The sequence below is a fragment of the Squalius cephalus genome (genome assembly GCF_949319135.1).
Source record: "Squalius cephalus genome assembly, chromosome: 9".
NCBI lineage: Eukaryota > Metazoa > Chordata > Actinopteri > Cypriniformes > Leuciscidae > Squalius > Squalius cephalus.
In genome coordinates, this window is record NC_137130.1 from 20,549,677 (window position 1) to 20,575,395 (window position 25,719).

At 37.2% G+C, this 25,719-nt stretch overlaps 1 protein-coding gene across 2 annotated transcripts in view; it reads right to left on the reverse strand.

Moving 5' to 3' along the window:
• The window catches only part of dgkg (diacylglycerol kinase, gamma), a 103,371-nt gene that overhangs the window by 21,784 nt on the left and 55,868 nt on the right, over positions 1 to 25,719 (reverse strand). For both annotated transcript variants that reach the window (XM_079881130.1, XM_079881129.1), the window contains one exon: positions 14,097 to 14,161. In XM_079881130.1, the coding sequence (XP_079737256.1) occupies positions 14,097 to 14,161 (65 nt within the window). The remainder of the gene's footprint in view (positions 1 to 14,096; positions 14,162 to 25,719) is intronic.

Here is a 25,719-nt window from a genome sequence, read left to right on the forward strand (position 1 = left end):
AAAAACCCTCAATTTACAGTCAAAGACTTGCAAGATGACCTGATGAAAGAAGGAAAAAACATTTCAATGCAGAGTATAAGAAGAACACTAGACAAGCATGACCTTCATGTTGGGACATCTTGCTGAATGCCACTCTTGAACAAGAAAAACACACATTGCTAAAATTCATTTGGATAGACCTATGGAGTTCTGAAAGAATGTTTTATAGAGTGATGAGACCAAACTGGAACTTTTTGGACCCATGGATCGGCAGTATGTCTGGTGCAAAATAGGCAAAGCTTATGAGCAGAAGAACACCATCTACATGCTCAAACACGGAGGTGGTCCAGTCTTGTTATGGGGTGCTTTGCTGTTGCAGGAAGTGGAAATATTGACTGTATGAAGGACATCATGAATTCTTTGAAGTATCAAGCCATTTTGGCAAAGATGATCTCTGGACTTTCCTGCAGGACAGTCATCACAAAGTATACATCCAAATCTACTGAAGCTTGGTTCAGGGATCAGTCGTAGAATATTATTGAGTGGCCTGTACAGTCTTCAGATTTAAGTCTCATTGAAAATATTTTGTGGAATTTGAAGAAAGAAGTTGGTAACTTGAAAACTAAAGATTTTTCAAGAGAGGAATGGGGCAAGATTGCAGTATGAGGTGACAGAAGCTTCTAAGCACTTACAGGCAGCGTTTATTGGAGGTTATAAAGAATAAAAGATTCTGCACAATATTTGACTTTTGGGGGTTGAATAATTTTGTACATGAATGTTTAGAGCCAATTAGATGATTTTTCTTCGATTTTCATCAACTTTAGATTCTCAGAATCACTCAAATGTGTATTAAAGGTTTAGTTCCATTAAATCTCCTGGCTCTTCCAAGCTTTATAATGGCCGTGTGGAGCACTTTTATGATGGATAGATGCACTTTTATGGACTTCAAAACAGAAACAGCCATTCACTGCCATTATAAAGCTTGGAAGAGCCAGGACATTTTTTATATATATATATAACTCCGTTTGTATTCATCTGAAAGAACAGAAGAAAGTCACATACACCTAGGATGACTGGAGGGTGAGTAAATCATGGGCTAATTTTCATTTTATGGAAAAAAATACTATGGAAGTCAATCGCTACTGTCAACTGTTTGATTACTAACATTCTTTAAAATATCTTCTTTTGTGTTTAGCAGAAGAAAGAAACTCATACAGGTTTGGAACAACATGAGAGTGAGTAAATGATGACAACATTTTTGGCAGACCTATCCCTTTAATAAACGTTCTATAATAGTTTACTGATGCCTTTGTTAAACTGTTTTCATAAAAAGAAAATTGTTCTTGGCAGCAAAATGGTCAAGGGGGTTGAATAATTTTGATTGCAACTGTATGTAATGTATTAACTTGGATAACATTTGTACAGTATTTGCTCATTTTAAGTCAAAACTGAAATGTTAACATGGCAAAAAGCGGACACCTGTGCGTCTAACTGTTCTTAGATGACCTCAAAAGAGTAATTTACAAATTAGTAATAGTGCACAACATGATTTAGAACTCAAGACAGAAATGATGACTCAATGTGCAGCTGTTCTATCATTGGAACAACAAACAAGTTTGCGTTTACACACCCCAATGTTAATGCTGGCGTGAAAATAAATATTATGGGATGAACAGAGCCTTGGGCTGTCAACGGATAAAAGACAACCGCTCTCTGATCTAACTCTGGTCAAAAATGTACTTCATTTGCAACCACACATAACATGAATTTACAAAAATCTTGTTTAGTTTAGTAGAGGAATTATTATTTAAAGCATCACATTTTTACTATTTAATTCATACAGAACTCTTTGACTCTTTGGTAAATTTACAATTAATTTAAATCTACACTATAGTGTTCAAAAGTTTGAGGTCAGTTAAGTGTATTTTTTTAAGAAATGAAAAAAAATTCAGCAAGGACACATTCAGTTGATCAAAAGTGTCAGTAAAGACATTTATAATGTTACAAAAGGTTTCTATTTCACATAAATGCTGTTCTTTTGAACTTCTATTCATCAAAGAATCGTGCAAAAAGGTATCACAGTTTACACAAGAATATTAAGCAGCACAACTGTTTTCAACATTGACAATAATAAGAAAAATGTTTCTTGAGAATTCTGATTTCTGAAGGATCATGTGACACTGAAGACTGGAGTAATGATGCTGAAAATTCAGCTTTGCCATCACAGGAATAAATTACATTGTAAAACATTTCTAAATAGAAAACATTTATTCTAAATTGTACTAATATTTCAAAATATTACTGTTTTTACAAATAAAATACTTCTTTCAAAAAACGTTTAACCCCAAACTATTGAACGGTAGTGAACAGGCCTAACTCTGTCACAATAAGTTTTATTAAACAAAATGAAACGAAATGTGCTCAGTCTGACTCAGTCTGTCTAATCTTACCAATTACAATCTTTGCTCATTCTTGAGGACATAGTTGAGGTCATGGTTAGGACCAGGGGGCCTTTGGGCCAGTTCATTTTGTCACCCTCTGCCCTTCCCCTGGCCTTCTGAAATATTGATATGCTACAAGGAAAGCTGAGGCAGACAGGTGTGAGAGGACATGAGCGACAGTGAACTTGGCCTCAGCTTCCATAAAGAAACCAGAGCCACCATCGGCAACCTGAGCACAATCTGACATTAACGCTTCCTGGGACACTGAGAGGAGCCAGCTGAGGACAACAGACGGTGCCAATATATCACAGAAGGATATGACAAATCTAAAAGGAAGACCTTATGCTTCAGCTCAGTGTATAAATATATGAGATTAAAAAAAAAAAAACAGATTTGCAACACTGGGACCCTATCAATTCTCTCTCTGTTGTACATGTTGCATTTTCACTTTGGTTATTATGAAACAGGGCAATTTACACTCATCAGATGGTGACAACCAGTGACAAGGCCCTGCAAAGGGGTGTTCTGCTGATAATGACAACACTATTGTTTGCATAATAGACAACATGCAATGGGGGCTTCTCCAGGCCCACAAGGGATGGACACAGAGCAAACATCAGTATCAACTATATAAAGCACGTAATCCGCTGAGGTACAGGAACAAGAACCAGAAGTACAAGACTTGATGGCTGACATAAGCTAATGATTGCTACACATGCTCATGAGTCTCTCAAATTCATGTTTTTTTTATGTTTAACAAATTAAGCTTGAGGAAAATGCTTTGATGCTTCATGTTTGATGTCAAATTATGCAAATGCATGTGAAAAGAAATTCAGACAGTACAAGTCTGTCATCAATGACCTGGTAAAAAGCATGGTATAATGTCATTTTTCTCAGGTTTTCAATACATAAAAACAGTGTTGGGGAAGCAATGTTGATTTTTCCTCCTTCAATCAGAGCAGCACTAAATTGCAAATTTGAACAATTATTTAAACAAAATATGATATTTATTTATCATTTATATAACTTATTACATGTAATATTTAATCATGTATATAGGTCCTGTGTTCGATTCCCAGGGAATTCATGAGTTGCTCAAATGTATACTGTATCTTCAACGCATTAATGAAGTCAGTTTGTTTAGAAAAGTGTGTTAAATTCCTAAATGCAAATAAAAATATATAATATTACCGAGTAAAAAACTGATGATGGACAGCAGCAGTACATTTTCTTTCTTTCTTTTAATTGAATCAGACCTCCCATGTGTTATGCCAATAACAGACATTTTGGGGGAGTGTGAGTGTTTGACAATTCCCTCAGTTTGCTGCGCTGTAATACAATATGTAATGCAATACAATGTGACAAAAATAGCAATGTAGAGTTTTGTTGTGATATTCTGCTACTTGTTTGAAAAAATGTAGCTTGTTACTGGAAAAGCTCCTCTGTTTTGAAAACAGATGAGCCACTGTCACGCTACTGAAAAGTAAAGTACTGTTAAGGCGGTATGTTGCTACTGTTCCTTTAAAACTTCATTCTGTTGTCCTCTCCCTCAGTTAAACTCCAGCAACTTGCTACCTCCATTCTGTCAAATTAAGGGATTATGAGCAGATTTGAAGCTCACAATTAAACCCGCACTGTGTTCTCAACAGGGTCAAGCTGCCTAACCCAATTAGCTAACTTCCATCTGAGAAGCTCTAGAAAAAAAATAGCCATGGGTTTCTCTTTCCACACCACCTCCAGTTGAAGTTTGATGCGAAAAAAAGTTTTGTTAGCAGCCCGTTAGAAGAAGCAAATCATCTTCTGAGCTTTGCAAAGGCCTGGAGGAAGCTGTAGGGACTAAAGGCTTCATGCATAATCATTTTGAGTTGAGTGTTTTCTGTGCTGGCTAGGCCGTCGAACAAAAGTAAGCATTCAAATTGCATCAAGAGGCCGACTAAAATATGATGCTAAAATGCTCTTGACTAGAATTGTGCTTGAAATCTGGATCAGCACATAGAGATGTAGATGTTAAGGGTCAGCGAACCTTTGAATTTAACCAACACATTCCTCACACCCTGCTGGTCATCGAACTAAGATAACCATCTCCCATAATCCCTTCAGAGACTGATGACTTTTTGACCCGTGAGCTCGCAGCCCCTGTATCACTGTGGCAATCAGTCACAACGCAGCTCAGCTCTTATCCTGCTGATCGTGACTCTGATACAGCCTTTGACTGACAGCTCAAATGGGAGTGATTTTAAGGACGGGAGGAGGGCAGTTGGGGGTTAAAGATAAGATGTGATGAACCTCTTGTGATGGGAACAAGAGAAGAAAGGCTGCAGTGTGAACATCCCCACTGTAATCTGGCAAGGCTGAGCATCATGTCAGATGGATCAATGTGACTGCTTTCCATCAGAACACTGAACTCAGTTGTGTCTTTCATTAGTTCTGTTGTCTCTGAAAAGCACTTCAAAAAACACTTGCAACAACATTAAGAATTTATATTTCAATATATCAAACTGTTAATAATATAACTAATATAATAATTGTATTATTATTTAAACGTTCATTCTTAATTACGATTTATTATTAATCTCTTATTCTATTTCTTGATCTAACAGATCTTTTCTGAAAAGCACTTTGTTTTTATACAAATAAAATGGATAATAATAATATTATTTTAATATTACATTAATAACTATCCAATAAAGATCCTACAGTGCAAAATATAATATAAATAAATAACAACAACAACAACAACAACAACAACTTGATACTTCAAGTATGAATTCTATGTATGTATAGTTAATTTGTTGATCTGACTAATTGCTTCTGAAAATCACTGTGTAAACAATGTTGTAAAAAGTTTTATAAACTAAAATGAATAATAATACAAATTATAAAAAATAATATTACTATGAATAAATATAATACTAATGACTGAAAAACAAAATAAATGATATAATAATAATAATGATAATGATTATTATTATTGTTGTTGTTGCTATTATTATTATTATTATTATACCATTTATTTTGTGTTGTGTGCGTCTTTATATGTGGGGTCAAATGAACATTTTACAGCAGTTAGTTCAGCACATCTTCAGCTAGTTTTATGACTATAGTCTGATTCCAGGTAGCTCATGCTCCTCCACAGTCTGTCTGTGACCTGCTCCACAGCAAGTGTGTGTGTGTGTGGGAAGAAGGGTCAGGGCAGGGGGCACGTTCTGTTGGGCTGCTCTATTGGCAGCAGCCAGAGGCAGTGAGGAAGGGAAGCATATATTTATCCCTCCCCACCACGGGCATGGAGCAGCAGGGAACAACAGGTTCCAGAACACAGCCACGCTGGGTTTCTGCTGAGCCCCGGCACACACACATATGTGCACGCGGAGGGATTTGCGCACATGCACACCCACGCACGCATACGGTCCTTGCACTAAAATACACAATGAATTGGCCACCGCATACACACACAGTACACAAACATCCTTACTCGCATAGACATAACCTAGACACCCTCTTAGGGGTTATGAAACACATGCTCACATGCTGAGCAGACAGACGGCAGCTTGGGTCAGGACCATATTTGGCCTTTTCCTCTATCGGTCACATGATCGGAGGAGGTGTTGTAACAGTACAGTTTCATCTCATGACATTTATTACCTTAATCAACCAATTTAACCGGGAAGAGAAAAAAGTCTTCTTTTTATTCATTCAATAATATCTTAATTTCTCTCTTTCTACTGTATAACATAATGCAAGATTTATGTGCAACTTTCAACCCACGACAAATGATCAAAACCTCAAGACCCTGACATTTGAAAGCTGACAGAAAATTACAAAACTTACATTCTTACAGGGGTTTTCACCCAAAAGTGTCTTTTAGCTACCTGCAAAAACTGTCACACACAACAGATTTACTATTTTGTATGAAAGTGTAACGTGTCTGCAAAAAACAATCATAAAAAAGTAGAAAAAACACTAATGTTTTACTGCAGGGCAAATATCTTTCAGAGCACAGCTGTTAATGGCATGTGCCATATTTGATTTTTATGGTGCAAAGTAAAAAGGGACATCTACTTGACCCTAAACAACACATGGTGAAAGCCCAGTGCTTTTCACAGATCAATGTGAAAATACAGTAGCCTAACTGACTTCCCTGTCGGCCACTTGCATGCTGAGTTGCATGCTGATAATCAATAAATGGCTCTTTGAGGCACAAATAAATGCATTTTAATGCAACCCCCACCCCTCACTGACTGCCACATGCAAAGTAATTGTGAAGTATTCGTTCAGAAAAGTTCAAATCTTCATCAACATAATAATTCAACTGAGCTGTTTCCCTTGCAAGTTTTACCATTATAACTACAGTAGAGCTTTAATGGCTGGAGATGACAAGGCTTTGGATTATAATAATATTATTTAGGGATATTATTTGTGGAAAAAAAATGGTTAAGACAATTATTGCTACTACTTTAAACACAATCAAATAATATGAGATAGCCTCAAATGGATTTCAGATTATTTATTTTTTATCTTACGCAGTACATTATCTATTGACAGTCGTGGCTAATACCAATCTACTATATTCTTAATGTACTTTAATGTTATTAATGTTGAATGTTTTTCATTTATTATAGATTTCTATTTTTATCACCATTACAGGAACCTTTTTTTTCTGTAGCTGTAGTTTTGTAGCAGTACTACATTGCATATGAAACAGTTATGCCAATAAAATACTTTGAAATTGGTGTTCAAAAGAAAACATTACGAAACTAAAGAAATAAAGTGTGGGAATGTAATCCACCATGATATTAGGAGAAACAAGACCCCCCCCCCCCCCCCATGTGCCCCCACTCTGTGTTCAACCCTACCTCTCTTGTCATTGTTTGCTTGAGAAACTGACTGTCCACAGAGCCATCATTGTTATTTTAATCAAAAAGACAAAGGCATCTTAGAAGGCTTTTTTCTTTTCTATGGGGCAATTTGACACCTCTTAATCCAAAACTTCCTCTGGCTGCCCCGTTGGGAGGAGCGGACACAGAGGCTCGGGTCCATTGTGCATTCGCGGTCATTAACACCTGGGCTGCGGGTTCCCTGTAGGCCGACTACTGACACAGATCACTGAGCACCGAGGCGAGAGAAGTCACACATATTCCCCCCTGCGTATCCCACGTCACTGTGGGAATGCATGTGGATGTTAACACATGCACTTATATATAAACAGAATATTTATACAGAACATTTTTATTTTAAACTGGACTTTTAACCAAGTGTATGATTATGCTGTTCTGTTCTCTGTTTCCATAGGAGTGAAGTATAACAGGTGGACAGAAACATGTCACATGAACAGGTTCATTGAGGATAAATCATGCAACTCCATGGCAACCATCAGTTGTGTGCCATCTGGTGACACGTTGCCTCTGAGAGCGCAAAACCTAAAAACACTGAGCACAGCCCTCATTAGAAAGCCATAGATTGGCAGATGCACTGGCTAGCTATTCTAAATCTGCATAACAAAGAAAAACAGATGAAGCATTTGGTTTGGCAGTGTTTTATATTATGTTTCTGGGTGACTCACTCTAGGATTAAACACTGGATGATTTAAATAGGCTGAGGACATAATTCCATTGTTCTTATTTTGGGCTCTCTGTCCGTCAATCACTTAACTGCAAATGAGCCACATTTGAATGAAGCTTGCAATGAAGGAGACTAGAAACCCGGCATTGTGGAGAAACCACGGGACGTTTGGCATCACATTGCACCATATTTAATGTGCTGTGGAAATCTAGGTGTATGAATTATGAACAACTGAAACATTAACTAGTTAATTCAGCCAGGCAGGTCCCATAATTCAGATCGTGTATGAGTCATTAGGGACTTATTTAAAAAAAAGTCATTAAAAAGCTGTGCTGCCGTGACAGGCTCTCACTCAAATACAGTAAACTGAGTGGTGGTGGGTGTCATCCATCTTTATGTAAACCCCATCATCCAGAGTTTTACAGCAGAGCTCTGTATACAGGACCCATTCTCTGTCACATCATGAATATGATCTACAGTACCTGTCACTGCCACTCAAACACACTTCCTGTGGCACAGTTTTACAGATTCTGTTAGCAGAAAGGCAACAGAAAATACCTAACATTCATTTAAATAGCAAATAATCACTTGAGCATTATATAGCAGTTAGTTCTAGTCCTTTAATCTGATTGGTGTTCGAAGAGTCAGCACAGGGACTTTTCATTGTTTGAAAAGACCTTATTCAGAACAGCTCCATGACAGGCATGAAAGCGAGGCTGTGAGGGATAGACTTACTGTGTTTTCAATGGCATATGGTGTGTATAAAGCTCCTAGATCACTTATAATTTTCCACAGCTCATGCTGTCTGGAGTTTTTTGTCTACTGAAATTTCTTGGAGAGATATTTTTGCGCCAGCAGAACAATCCAAAAACAGTACAACCCACTAAAGAGATGTATGTATATCTCTCGCAGCCTCGCTTTTATTCCCATTAAAAATCAAAGATGGTGCTGCTGTGAATAAGGTATTTTGACTGAAAGTGGTGCGATATAAAAAACAGCAGGGAAGCACTAATTTTAAAATGATGACCGATATTTATAAGCCAATAATTATTTTTATGTTATGGTTGATAACCAATAAATGGCTGATATCTAATTAAAATGAAAGACTAAAGCTAAATTCAAGCATTTCAAATGTCAAAAGTTATTATAGGAATCACAAAATTATAATGTACAGCATGGCAAATGGATATTCATTTTGAGATTTGCTATGGATTCCCTTTAACAGTGTTATCAAATTATTAGCATTTTTAAAGATGAACTTTAGGAGTGTTAGATGATGACAAAGGTCATATTAACATTTTAGATGACCTTTGTCATCATCTAACACTCCTAAAGATGAACTTTAGGAGTGTTAGATGATGACAAAGGTCATCTAAAATGTTAATATGACAAAGAATATCCAATGAACAATTAAATATCCAATATCGACGTATACACAAATTAAAAAATTAAGGTAACAATGAAATGTGTGTTCATTTTTTCAATTTTCAGCATCATTCCTCCAGTTTTCAGTGTCACACGATCCATCATAAATCATTCTAATATGCTGCTCAACTTTTCTTAATGTTGAAAACAGTTGTGCTGTTTAATATTTTTGTGGAAAAATGTACATATATTTATTTTTAAGTGTAAAAAGAAATCTTTTGTAACATTATAAATGTCTTTACTGTTATTTTTGATCAATTTAATATCCTTAAAATCCTTCACTATTTCTTAATATTAAATATCAGCCCTCTTGGAACATTGTTTGTCCAATCACATCAGATTATGCAACCAATAACAGTTGCATAAATTTCAATATTTGTGCTGCCTTATTGAGTTGCTTTGGTGAGAAAATGAATGGCAATCTAAAATGCCTGGAATCTTACCAAGCTAGACCACTGAAAAACTAAAAAGCCTCATTCTTTCAGAGCGCTTCCCGGCCAAGGGCTACGCAAGCTTTTTACAACATTTCTCAATAGAGGCATCAACTAACAGAATAGAGAACAGTACAACTGACTTGAAAGAGATCCACATCAAAGGGAGCTGGGAATGGCTACTGTAAAGTGCACCAGAGGCTCTGAGGGACTTTTTCTTAAGATAAAACATGTTTTATGGAGCTGTTAGAGCCGACCCAAAGTGCTGTACTAGGGTCAGTTTTAGCCGTTATCCTTTTATTGCTGGAAGACTGAAGAAGGCTTATTGTAAACTACAAATATCTCAGAGCAATGATGATTTCACTACTGTCCTTCCTCATGCTGAATTGCCTCGCTAAAGTCGTCATGACCCATTCTACCTGCTCATCTCAACCATTTATCTCTCCTCCTTACTTAAATTGACACAATTTAGTGGAGATAATAGTAGAGGGATCAAATTAGACCATATCTTTTCTACCCTACCATTCTAAATGGATACTCTAAAGAATACATTACCGGTTTACCTTCCACCGCTGAGGCAGAGATGCGTTGCATAACATTTAATTAAGAAACTCCATTCAAACGGACTCTACTTGAGTTAGCAAGCTCAAACCTTCATTTTGTCCTAATGATATCATTCACTCGAGATTTTTTAATTTTTCATTGATTCGGTTGGGCCAGGTATGGTATCTCTTATCAACAAGTGTCTCAAAATGGGCTCTGTTCCTGCCAATGTTAAAGGTCCATATTGTCAAAAATGACTTTTTTTCATGATAGCAGAGGTCTGGGGGCTATGTAACTACCATATAAGTTTCAAAACAGTCAATCCACAGACAAATGCACACAGCCTGCATAAAGTAGCTCTGCCTTTTCACGAGCCGTTGTGACTTCCATAAAAATGTGATGTCAGAACTACTCAGTCACCGCCTTCAGTCTCACCCCGAGCACTTTTGTCCAACCCCAGACAACATTGTTGCTGATCGAGCAACAACACGGAAACAAGTCGAGAAAATGCTGTTCAATCGATGGATGTAGAGACCTGCACTCCCACGGGACCCAACCATAGACTGTAAAAAAATAGGACCCAACACAACAGAGTGCGGCACGGGACTAGATTTGATGGCCGAGTGAGGGCGCGGGTGGTAAGGTAACGTTACTCGTGTGTGTGCAGGTTGCGGAAGAATAAAACGATTTGCTCAAAATAGAAATATCTAAAAATAAAACATCTAAACACAAATAAATTGTTATTCATATGTTGCACAAAACCAACAAGAGTAACTAAAACTAAATAAAAATGATTTACAGGCCAGAATGAGTTTCTATTTATAACATGTTTGCAGCGTTGAGCAATGTAGCCAATCACAGACATATGTGTTGATTACTTGAACGCAATGGCCAATGAGATGCATTTAAGATAGAATCCACTCACCACTCAAAACTGAGTTTTTGTTCAGTGCTGAATTCTTCAGCTGGTGAAGAATTCTTCATAACAAACGAGGTGTAGACATTATGAAAGAATTATTGTGGAGCTTTGTGAGATCGCGATGAACTGAGATATCAACTTTTTAGGAATTATTAAGGGAGCGCACTTTGCACTATTTCTGTCATGCCAAACCATGCACATAGTAGCCTATGCTTGCTTTTATGTTACATTAACAGTGGTTTGTGAATGTTTATGCTTTAATAACAAATAATTTATCACCATCATTACAGGTGTTTGATGTACCTACTTGTGAGCATCACCAAGCCACAGCAGGCTACAGCATACATGACCCTAGTCACTTGTGATTGGCCTGGCCGTGCGTCACTCAGAAAACAACAGGCCAATCAGAAGAGAGGCTCATGAATATTAAGTAGACAGGCCAAAATCGACCTGTTCTTGGCAGAGCTCCTGAGAAAGGAGCTGTAAAAATATATTGAGATGGTTTTTGGTACTTAAACCGCAAATATATATTCTTAAGGACATCAAAACCTAAAATAAAACTTCAGAAAGGTGTACAATATGGGACCTTTAAAGTGGCTACGGTCACTCCTCTACTCAAGAAGCCTTCACTAGATTCACTAAAAAATATTTCGGCCTATCTCTGTCTTACCTTAAAACTATTGGAGAAAATTGTGCTGGATCAACTCCCACACTTTTTGTCAAATAATTGTAAAGGCCGCCCTCCTGAGAGTGCTAAACGATATTTATCTCTCTACTGATTCCGGAGATACTGTGGTTCTTGTTCTCTTAGATCTTTCATCAGCTTTTGATACCATTGACCACCCTACTCTTTTATCTAGACTTGAGTCTTGGGTGGGTCTAAAAGCTTCTGTCCTGAAATGGTTTCAGTCATACCTGTCTGACAGAAAGTTTAGAGTAAAGATGGGTAATTTCTCCATCTCTATGGCACCTCTGACCTGTGGTCTTCCACAGGGCTCTATTTTGGCTCCTTCTTTATTTTCTCTATACATGCTACCTCTGGGCGCTATAAGGAGTCATGGCGTAACCTTTAATGTTTACACGGACGACACTCAAATTTATATTCCAATCAAGAGAAACAACCCTGTAGCGATGAATTCTCTTCTGCAATGCTTAAAGGAGGTTAAAGCATGGCTAGCCAAAATTTCCTCTTCCTAAATGAAGACAAGCCTGAGGTCATTGTTTTCGGCCCAAATGAAAACCCTCAGTGTATAAGTCTAGAGTTAGAGAGTCTATCGGCTTTTAAATCCCCAGGGGTGCGGAACTTAGGTGCTCTTGTTGACCAACAAACAGATCTCATCCGTAATCAGTTCCAGTTTCTACCAACTTCGTCTATTGGCTAAAATCAAAGGCTTCCTCACCCCGAAAACTCTGGAAATGGCTGTTCATGCATTTATTACATGTCGGCTAGATTACTGCAATTCCTTATATTGTGGTATATCAAGTTTTCAAATTGCTCGTCTTCAGTTAGTCTAAAATGCTATGGCCAGACTTCTACATAAGTGTCGCAAATATGACCACATCTCTCCAATTCTCAAATCTCTTCACTAGCTGCCAGTTCGACAGAGAATAGATTTAAAAATTCTACTCTTTGTTTTTAAATCTCTTCATAACTTAGCTCCTGCCTATCTCTCTGAACTTGTCCACCCCTACACTCCTTCCAGAAGCCTAAGATCCAACGACCAGGCTCTGCTGGTTGTCCCTTGCGTTAGACTTAAGCGTAGAGGGGAGCGTGCATTTGCGGTGGCAGGGCCATGACTCTGGAACACCCTACCCCTTGAGATTAGAACGGCTCCTACTCTGTCTGTTTTCAAGTCTCTGTTAAAAACCTACCTGTTTTCTTTAGTATATTGATCTCTTCTCTAATGGTTGGTTCTACTATTTTATATTTTATATATTTATATAGTTTGATACTGTTTTGCCACTCCTGTTTTTACATTCTATATTTGAGTTTGACACTGCTTTGCTACTCCTGTTTTACTATTTGAGTCTGATACTGTGTTGTCACTTCGGTTTTAAGGTTTCGCTTAGCTTTGCTGCTCTTATTTGTGTTTTATGTGTTGTTATGCAGGTCTTACTATATTTTAATCTGATTGTTCTGTAAAGCACTTTGGTCAGCCTAGTGTCTGTTGTAAATGTGCTATACAAATAAAGTGAACTTGAACTTGAACTTAGCAAAGCAATCGAAACAGTCAGGCAGACGACATTGTGCTAGATCTGACACCTACACAAGCAGATTGAAGAGGCGAATAACACCGAATGGTGATTCATCAGGTATTTTTCACGCTAAAAAATAAGTCTCTATTTGAAGGTCAAATAATAAAACTTCCATTTGAAATGATTTTGATCTGAGGACACCCAATTGATAGAGAAAAGTGTAAATAGTGTGTTTAGACCAAAGTCAAAGATGTTAAAATACAAAAGGAGTGTAAGTCTGCTCATGATGCAGTAAAGTGAAACCTAACTTATATAGAGAATAAAAAGGCTTACATTTTGGTCCAATGAGTTTTCAGTGTGGGCGGGGCTATGCTGTATGACTCAGCAGAAAAAGAAACCAATGTCGTGTAGTTTATTGTCTGTCATGGCTGATTTGGACAAAAAGTCAGTAAAGGTTTTAGTTCCCTCTCAGATGTTACCTCAAACTTACTTCATATTTTTTTCTCCTCTCTTTTCACTTGCATCATTCATCTGCAGTTTTTATTGAAATTCCCATTAGCATTTTTTCCATATGCTCATATACAAACGTGCATGTTCTCTTACCTGCTGTTAAACTTCTCTGGATGTTTTTCTCTCATTAAGTGGAAGCGATGCGCTATGGATGCGTCCTGAAAGGGGACACAGAAAACAGGAAACACAGGTTGACTGCCTCTTTTTGCTAAACACATAAAATTGTTTTAAGTCTCAGGCTAATGAGCTACAGACAGTGCTGTTGGATGGCTGATGTTAGCGCCCATCCTAAATCAAGTAGTGTTCAAAATCAGGACTGAGAGGAAACAGCAGCCCTAGGCCATACAGCATAGCCATAAAGCTGTTCAGACATGACCCAGACGATGTGGCACAGCCATCCCTGCTAACACTGATCAATGTTTAACCCTCTATGGAATGGCAACAAATTATTTTCATAAAAATTAAATCAGAAAAAAAAAACTAATTGCTAGAATTAAAAGGACAGCCTCTAAAAACAAACAACACCATAAACAATAAATAACAATAATATACATATTTGATTTGATGAAGACATTGTTTGTAGGATCACCCTCACAGGGAACACACATGCTGAGATGCTCCTTAAATTTATGTAGATATCTAAATTTTTCTGCTTATTTGATAAGTTAAATATATGTTTTTTTTTTCTGTTCACAAATCAACATTGTATAGTATAGTAATAGAGGAATATATATATATATATATATATATATATATATATATATATATATATATATATATATATATATATATATATTACCATTTCATTACCGTGCACTCCAGTGGAATTGCACTTGAATCAAATGGCATCAATTATATTACTGCAGTGCTTTGTTTATTTTGAACTGTTGATTATAATGCTCATATTAAGAATAATTGTAAAGGCTAATGAGTCAAGTAAATATACACCATTGATTGGGATCTGTAAGATTGTTTTATGTAATCCTGATGGCAAAGCTGAATTTTTATCAGCATCATTACTTCAGTCTTCAGTGTCAAATGATCCTTCAGAAATCATTCTGATATGCTGATTTGTTTCTTATTATTTTGATTCTTTTTATGTCTATTTGCCTATTTTTTTGTCAAAATAGCCATCACTAGAACATAATGACTTAGATTAAGCCAGTTTTACTAGCATTTATAAGCATTTGATGTCAGTGCAAGTTGCTTTCAGTTAAAACAGCTCAAACATGCATTTCAGTCTGGGACTAGCTTAAGACTTGTCTGTGAAACTTGGGGAATATTATTGAGTGCAGAGCCGATCAGCCCTATATGCACACTACGCAAGGTGCGAAGGCCCCTGCAAATTACTCAAGGCCCCTCCTCCCCCTCGTGTCAAAGCGCATCAATCAATGTTTACAATATCGATGAGAAAATGAAGCGGAACTATCCTTCTGGTCACGAAAAGAGAGAGAAAAAAACATCATGAGAGTGAATTGCGGCAAAAGTTATCAGGTAGACTTGTGTGCTCTCCTCTCAAAGTTTGATGTCAGCAAAGAACAGTAGGCTAAAGTTAAGTTGATGTGAGTTGATTTATTATGTTTAATAAACGACAAAGGACAACGGTGTTTGTTTATAAACTGTAGCTCGGAAAAGATAACCGCGTCGTGGGTTAACATGCATTCATATGCGCGTGCATGAAATGAAACGCACACTTTCCAGCAGAAACATCTGTTGTCGGGACCAGTACAATATGGGAGTGATGGCATTCCTCATTATAGTTTTAAAACAAGATGATGATTATCTAGTCTCTCAGTCAAGGTTTAGTTACAACTCTGCACTAAAGCAATATGGAAAGCAATGTATTGACATTGACTATTGATAGGCTCCATTGAATTTAAAATGTTGATTGGCTGGAGATTCTGGTCAATATGGATGCACATCCCTCAGTAAATAATAACCATCAAGTATCAAGAATTGCTTTTATCATTTAAAACACAGTGACATGCTATGGCACCATTTTAGCTTTTATTCATTCACAGGATATGCATTTTTTATATCAATAATTCAATTTGTACTATTTAAAATGTGACTTTTTTAAATTCAATTTGTAACTTTTTATTAGTAACAATGTCTTCTCTGGAGAATTACATTTTCACTAGAACTAGTTAAAGGAGGGATTGTAGTGGGAACACTGGGGTGTCAGGTGTGACTGTGTGGCAATGGCAAATGGTTCATGGCTCACGGGTCAGGTATGAGGGCCCCTAAACAGAATTTTGCTTAGGGCCCCAGGGAGGTCAGGATCGGCTCTGATTGAGTGTTAAAGTGAAACCTAGTGGCTCATTGAGTTTATAGACTGATGATTTCAAATTGGTGCTAGAGAGGTGATTTTCTCTCTGGTGCAATAAAAATAGCCATGCCTAGAAAACGAGAGCTTCTCGGGTATTAACAGGCCCCTGTTTCACATCATGAGCTCATGTGCTATGGGGGAGGGATCTGCTTTTCAGATCTGTTGCTGTGGCCTGAGGGGAAGATGATTGTGCAGATAGGCCTGTTGGACAAAGTACACAATTCTGGAAACGGGGCCACAGCTCTAGAGTGCCTGAAAAAAAAAAAAAAAAAAAAAAAAAATATATATACTGTATATATATATATATATATATATATATATATATATATACTGTATATATATATATATATATAAATAATACAGCGAAGCTGGATGCATAAGAGATGGTATCAGCAGGAAAGAGGCTTTCCAGGAATGCCAGAAGATGATGGGGGAGGGGGAGGAGTCAAAGAATAGGACACTGAAGTCCAGAAAATGAACAGTTGTGCTAAGACAAGTAACAACCAAACTTTTACACCGCTAGTGTGTACTTCATCATACTTATCCACAGTTGTTTTCCTAAAAAAAAAAAACATTCCAGGGATTTCCTAGACATACAGTATTCCTGGAAGCAAATACTTCAGCTGAAAACAAAGGTTGAAGGTTATTTAACTGCCTCAAATAAGTAAACGAAAAAGAAAGACGTATCCCACAATGATTATCAGCTGCCTGTACAAGAGTAGTCATTAATAAATTATCTTATCTTGAAAATAGCTCAGGGCCACAGTGTCATTTGATTAATTACAATAGTATATATTTTCAACATCAGGGTAAATAAACTCTAATTGTTATTTTCTGAGGATAATTTAATTATTGTTTTCAGGCATTGTGACCACTTGTTATGCACAATTATGTACACTTTCACGAAACTGCTGTGGTTCAAAACAAGAAAATAAATACTATAATAATACAGAAGTGTCATCGTCAAATAAATATATATATATATATATATATATATATATATATATATATATATATATATATAAAAAACACTGCCTTAGCAAACACTAATTATTAAAAACACTGCCATAATAGAAAAGAAAAGCAGTTCTAAATACTTTTTTTGACAAAAAATGACCACATCAGCTACTTATATACCATTATCCTGTCAACTTGAACGATATTGAGCTCTGCCTGTGAGGACCTAATGGCAGCTGAGAGCATAAGGGATCAAACAGCGAGTTAAAAGGTTGTTTGCTCTTGCAGCACCAAACCAGAGTGGAATCCACTGTCAGTGAAGCAGCCTTGATTAAAATCAAAGCAACAGTGCGCAAACAGAAGAGCTAATTGATGAATCAGGTCTGCAACCGTAACTGATTATTTCTATATTTACACACGCACATGTAAAAGACAGAAGAGCTCAAAGCCACCACATCCTTCACTAGGCCCGAGCCTGAACACATTCACACACACGTAACACCTGTCTCGGAGTTTCGCTGTGTAATATAACGATGGATCTCGGCACACTGCAGTGCTCACCGTGTCACAGACTCAGACAGGGAGGAAGTGTGCGAGTGTGAGATTCTCAGGGTTTGATAGCTGCTGGCACGCCGATCAAGCCGCGAGCAGACGATGCTACGTTAGCACCTGTGCTGGCTTCCTGCCCGTGCTTGCAGGTGCTGCGGCGCTCACATGGGAGAGGGTACAGGAAGTATGGGGGGTTTGGGGAGGCTGCGTGGAGGGGCGGTGGACTGGCATCCCGCACATATCCAAACCACTGCAATGATGCATTGCATTCTACAGAAGGGACTCCTGCTGTGCTCCATGCACGTATGGTATCACTGAAGTCAGTCAAAATATCAAAGAATAGACAATGTCTATGCGACATTTTTCAATGCTCAGAAAGTCCATGCAGGTGTTCCACAAACTGGCATGTGTGAAATTAGAAGAGTACAGAACGCACCGTACCTCAATCACTGCAGTGAATGCCAAGACACGGAACGGGCACTGCACGACACCTCGCTTTAAAGAGCAACATAACTAAAGAAAAACAGGAAGCTGTCCTCAAAAAGCACTGCTCTCATCCAATGACGTTTTTATTTCCTTTACACAAAAGATAATACAATGAAAACAAGGGGTTCCAAAACAACTAAATCTATTAGAAACCATTTTCATTAATTATACTGGTTCATCCATATACTGGATAAAAGATTGTTTATATGATCCACTGCTGGAATATTCCTGAAAACATGACATCAGCATATTCTGAATAAGCTCAGACATGCTTTTCCTGCTTTACTTTTCCTGCAGTTCTCTTCTGTAAATACTAGAGACGTTTGTTCTAGCAAAGCATTTTAACCAACTCATTAATTCCTGTTCATGCTTACGATAGCACACAAGAGTCATGAGGCTCTTAAAAATGTAGGTCATGTTTTGTTTTGATGTCAGAGTCTCCTCCTTACTCCAAAAATGTGTTTTTTTTCAATCGCTCCAATAGTTCAGACCTACATGCATTTAATATAAGGCAGAATGACATTACATGTAGTTTGGGAATGCACAGATATAAATGGAAGGTTTTGTTCAGCTTCACAGTATCCCATCTGTATTGTATATTTTCTAAACTTTTAGCTGCCCACCCTTCTGGGGTGTTATGCTATGATTTATCCCAAACTGTGCACTATGGGAGGACATCATGTCCTCCACTAAGACATATCCTGTCCCTATGGAATGAAACTGCGGGCTTAACTGTTCTTGGCATTCCCCCTCCACTATCTGAACAAGGTAAAGGTTGTATATCACCTCGGGGTTTGTATCATATACAGTTAGACGGCTTCTACGTATTTGTGGACAAAGTTCAAAAATTAATTCAGTCCAAAAACAGATATTGTCCTCCTGGGAGAGCATGTTTCGATGGGGTGAAGAGGTGAAGGGTATTAAGAGAGGTGATATTCAGGTCACAGTGATTGGTGTGTCCACACTGGGTTATTGTAGCACTGTACTGAGTCAGTGCCCATCTGTGCTCCTGTCAGCACGTTGGGAGCAGGTGCATATGGGACTTATCGTGAGATTGGAGGTGCGTTCGTGTGAAAGTCCACATAAGTGCGTGAGTGAATTATGTGAATACTGTCTGAATGCTCTGAATGTGTGCATGTGTAAGGTGAATGGAGAGGTGGGCCCTGTTTTCCTTCTAACTTTAAGACTGGCCAGGTGTCACTCAGCACGGCCATTCATCATGGTGGTAACCTGGTCCGATTCTGGCACCCAAACACTTCCTGTCACTGATACTTCCCCTGACCTTCAGTCCGTGCCAGTGCTATAGACACAAATACACACACATGCACATGCATACACACAGACTGACAGGCTCTAAAATAAACACTCTTATCACATAGATAAGGTTGAACGATTGAATATACCTCTTAAACGGTTGTTTGTTTAGCTACCTATTAAACCAGCGTAAGCTCTTCACAGCCAAATCACAGCCATATTACACTAGGATAGACTGGACCCTTTTCACATTTCTGGGGTTCTCAGAAGCAGTAGTCGCCATATTTAGATAAACTTCTATAGTGGTGAACGGAAACTACAACAAATATAATTTTTGTGCTTCCATTAGCCCTAATTCCAAAAAAACATTTGTGTTTCTATATCACTTTACAAATAAGGCAAAAAACACTGAGATTGATTTACATTGGGCAGAAGAGAAAAAAAAAACCCGTTAAATTTGCCATCACTCCCTCAGTCGTCGTATTATGCTGCCTTCACGTGCTATCGGAATTATCGAAAATATGAGTTTCCTAGTTAAAAATTGGAGACAAATAGCCTAGTTGTATTTTCTACTGAGAAGCTCTAGATAATTTTTATACCTGAGTTCCTAAGTTGGGCTGGCCATTAACTTTAAACATTGTGGAGGGGAGAACGATTGCTACTAAACTGGTGCATATTTACATATATGAATAATCATTTGAAGCTTTTTGTATGTTTCATAAACTAAGCAGTATAACCAGTACCGCTGTCCCAGGGCAGAACTGACTGAAGTCACTGGAGACGAAGGTGTGCATGATACCACAGCAGTGAAAACATGATGGCAGCGGGACAGTTTTCCAAACACCCCAACCACGGGGAGGGGGAGAGGCTCACACAGATAAGTTGTTGATCTCAAGAGAGGCGATTCGATTTCAACTCTCAGACCTGGAGATACATGGAGAGACGTCCTTAAAGGCTGCTGACATGGTGTGTTTGCTGTCCTTAATTCCTCCTGAGGATTCTTTCCAGGGTGAATTGGATCACACAGCAGGATTGCAATGCCATTCTAAGATGTCTCAGAAATCAGATTCACATGGATGTAAAGCACTGCCCTCCTCTATCAGTTGGTGCTAGTTGGGGCGAAGGTTCACTCAAAGAAATCTATCATACCTGAAAGCATTTCTATTCATCTCAATGGTAGTTGCTAGACTAGTGCAGGGTCCTCCTGAAGTATCTTTGTTCAAAGAAAGTTTTGGGCCAATGACCTGAACTGCAACTACATGTGACCATTCAATGGAACTGGAGGAAAATCATGAAGAAGTTGATTGGCTAATGACACAAGAACACACACAACCCCAAACCTTTCACTGCTGACTGTCCTAAGCACTTTTGTACAATTGACTAATAACATGAATAACATTCTTAAAAACAAAATAAATTTGAGTAACTTTTATTGTTTAATAATTGGACTTTGCACAAGTCCCACATGTGATTTCACTTTCCGCACAAATATCAGTATCTTCCCTCCCACATCCGCACTCAATTCAAATCCAGTCCTGTGCCACACTAAGTTTCAAGTAGATAGGTCCCTCAAAGTGGACCCTTAAAAAACCACACAAATTAACACGATGGTAATCCAAACGACCCAAGTGGATGAATCGATGTCTTCTGAAACAAAACGATACGTTTGTGTGAGAAAAATACTCCCTAGTGAAAAATAAATACAACAAAATGTATTTGAAATACATTTACTTTATGCTTAGAATACTACAAATGCATTTAACTATGTGTGTACAGTACTTAATATGAATACCCTGAAATTGTACTTTTGATATACTAAATTGATATACTAATTGATATATATACAACATACAGTTTTGTACTTAATGCGCTTTAGTTATTCAGAAATAGTGCTGAAGTTCAACTAAAGATATACTAAAGTATATTTGACTGAGCTAAAGAGGAACTATTGCAAGTATACTTTACTGTAGGTACACTTTAAATATCTTGCATTTAAAGACTGATATTATACAGATATCATACTATCCTAACTATAGTGATATTAAAACACATTTTAGGCTTAATATTAAGAAATGTGCATTGTGCAATAAACTACAAATAATACTACAAAAAAACTTTAATTATAATATTTATATCAGTAAGTCTCAAGTGAACTTTGAAGAATCCATTTGCATTATATGGACTTATTTTTCGAAATATCTCAATTTGTGTTCCACAGAAGAAAGTCATTCTTCTGGGACGGCATGAAGGTGAGTCAATGGTGATAAACTTTTCATTTTTGGGTGAACTATCCTTTTTTTTTCTTTCCACATGGCTATTAGTTTAGCTAAAGAGAAAATGAGCTCTGTCACAAATGATGAAATACATAATCCTGGTGATAACGGCCTGAAAACCACAAACGCCATGGATCCACACCCAAGCGTCTATAGTCGACACAACCTTCATGGATAGTGACTGGAAAATGTTGAAGGCTGAAGCAGCATTACTAATGATTACATCAGGGCATGAGTCACTGCACTGCTTTACTCAGGTGTCAGTGGCGCCCAATGCGGAGCCATCTGTCCTGTCCTCCTGGACTCCCAGCACCCTGTCCCTCTGCTCCAGTGCCATGCCACACTGCACCAAACACCACAGTATCGTGATTTCACTTTCAGACACAAACGGCCCCCGACAATACTGCCTGCGTCCTCGGAACTGTGCATCAAACTGAAATGTAATTAACTGGAACCATCAAAGCTCACATTATTGGGTCATTCTTCATTCTTTCATGAACAGTCAGTTATCATATGACAGACTTTACTTTCATATCAGAAATAGTTTAAAGCAGAAGAGCAATGTTTGGATGTTTACAGTTTTTAGAAATATTAAAGGGATTTTTCAATAAAAAAATGAACAATCTGTTATTTAATCACCCTCATATTATTTCAAACCTGAATGACTTTCTTTCATCTGCAGAACACAAATTTATGAGACATTTCTCAAAATATATTTTTAATGTTCCATAGAAGAAAGTCATGCAGGTTTGTAACAACATTAGGGTGAGAAAATTATGATAAATGTTCATTAATGAACTACTTCTTCAACCTACAACTGTCTTATAGTTGTCTCAGTATTTCAAAATCCAAATATGACACACTACAGTTTAAAAGAAAAAGTCTAACTCACGAGTCTGTTTTTTATATTTTATTGATGTCTTGTGAGAACTAACTTCAGTGCCAAGCCACACAAGGACCCACATGGCACAGTCAGTCCACCCCCATCACAAGACTCAGGGTTCACAGTATAGGCCATTGTCCATTCATAGTCAGCACTCCTTCATGTTACCAGCCTCTTCTAACCACCACACTGTATCATCCGATGGTCTGACACTAGGGCTGTGCAATTAATCGTAATTGATTTTTTCGATTTTGGTTTCCAATGATTATAAAAACAAGATAATCAGCGTAAAACGATTATTGTGTCGCTGCCACACTCCTTCCCTTCACAGCGGTGCTCTTTCGTTCCTCCCTAAAAGCCCAAACTTGACATCCAAATCAGCCAAATCAAAGTGTTGTAAAATGCAGTCTAATGTTGCTAAACTTTGGGACGTGTTTGGTATTAAACAGTGTTATTAGAAGCATATTAAGCCGCAAAAGAGATACTGTTTCCAAGGCATCCTCCTGTGCGTGCGAGCTCCGAGACGGGACGTAACACACATAAGGAAAGAATACTGTGGGCTTCAGATACCTAAATGGTAAAATAGCCTACACACAAATATGTCGAAATGCCGTTTTGGTAAGTATCCTCATAAACACAGTCGGTTGCGTCTTAAGTGAAAGAGAAAGAGCGTGCAACAGTATATTAGATCCGTGCATTAGCTCTTAAAATGACAGCAGCCTAAAAAATCTGCAACTGTCATAACTGTTAAACAAACAACAAAAGACAAAGATAAAATCACTCACTGCCCTTGAATGAATTAACTGTTTTTGGTTTTAATAAGGATTGGTCTATATTTTATGTATACAGCAGTGTTATTTTACATTTGATTACTTTATTCAATTTATGTTGTAGTGTATTACTTATCCGAATACAACTGTTAGTACATCTTCCTGAAAAACCTAAAGCACTAATTATTTAATGTGTATTTTTGTTCTATTGTATTTTTTTCCAGTTTTGTTTATAATTTAGTTTCTTTTTTCTTATTGTATTACTGACTGTTTACTTGTCTTATGTAACTGTTTTCAGGAATTTTACTTACATTAATTAACCTAGTATTAGTTTTTGCTGAAGTATTGATATTTGTGAAATTTCACTGACATTTAAAATGATTCACATCATGAAATAATGCTTTTATCATATCACCCACCAATAATCGTGATTATGATATTTGCCATAATTGAGCAGCCCAATCTGACACAAACCTGACCAAAATTAACTACTGCCTCTTTACGGTGCGTCTGTCTTTTAATTAATTAATTAATTAATTTAATTTTAATTTTATATTATTTAATACCAATCATTAAAAATTTTCTATACATCAAAGAATCCTGAAAAAGGGTGACACTGACAATTATTTTTCCCCCATCACAGAAATTCATTATATTTTAAAATATATCAAATTAAAAAATAATTTCATAATTTGTTTCAATATACAGTTTGTACTGTATTTTATATTTAAAAAATGCAGCACTGTGCAGCACTATATATACAGTACTGTGCAAAAAAGCCAAAAAATGGTTTTAAGACCAGTTATTTATATCGTTTGCTGTAGAATGTCAGTAGGAAATATCAGTTTACATTTCCAAACGTTCATATATGCACAAGGAGTCTGACAACAGCTGGTGCTCCACACGGAGATCTGATTTCACCATCATCGAGTCTGTCTGTGATTACATGAAGAAACAGAAAAAAGTGAGACAGAGTAAATCCAGAACAATGGTGGCAACATTTCCAAGACGCTAGAACAAACCTTCCTGTAAAGCTACCTGAAAAACTATGTGCAAGTCTACCTGGACAAAAGCTGTCTTAAACACCAAATATTGATTTGATTTAGTTAATAGAAGTTAACTGATAAATACAATCTATTTATGACATTAGTTTTGAAAGCATCCTCACTTCACAGCATTTTTACACAAGTGTCTAAAACTTTTCACAGTACCGTCGCTTTGCAGGTCGGTTTCTTCAAGCGTCTTGGAGACGTTCTTCTACATTTAGTCTGTTTTTTCTGTTTTCTAGAAATATAAGATGATATTTCCTACTGACACAAGCAAAAATAACTGTGAAAAATACTAACGTGCCTAATACTTTTGCACAGTACTGTATATATATATTTTAAGTTACATGAAGTACTGGTTTATTAAGTATTATATAATACGTCATTAATTATTTTTTATTTCTTATAGAACTAGAGTGCTACATTTATCATTTGCACACTTCAACAATTTCTCAAGGCTTCTACAACAATAACACAGTCTGTACGGGAGACAGTGGGACACTAAGCTGAGTTACATAACAGCCCTGAAGTGGCGCATTCTTTTGACTTGTTTTCATGCCACCTTGCGTAAAGCTAGCATGTACCTCCTGCCACTCTTCACACCCATTTCAAGCAGGTCAGGTGGCCCGTTTCAGGTCATGTCACTATTTCTGGCCATTCTAAATGCGGCCTGACTACTTGGCACATTTCAGCGAGATAAAACAGCAATCATCCAACACACCTGGGATTCGGCTGATTATAATAGAATATTGGACATTTTTCAGAAATGAAAGCAGACTTACTATTTATAGCGACAGGTTCTAAAAACAGGCCAGAAATAAATCATTAGCTAAACAAGGGGAGAAAGACAGGCTCACGGAGACACACCTGGTCCCAGTGTGGCCAGACTGTGCTAGCGAAAGAACAGAAATTCATATAAAACCTCCTTGGCATTTATTCCTGCATCGAATTTTGTTTTCATCTCAGTTAGTTATTCCTCTGGAAGGTTCTGAATATTTTCAGTAGCTTCAGTCAGTAACTTCTTACTGTAACAAAAAGTGACCATCTATCCACCTGGCAAAACCACTTGAAAAAAAATAAAAATAATAATAATAAAAAAAATAACTTATTCATTTGTTATATAATCTGGTTTATAAAAATAAGTAGAAAAAGATTGCATAAGTAGTTTG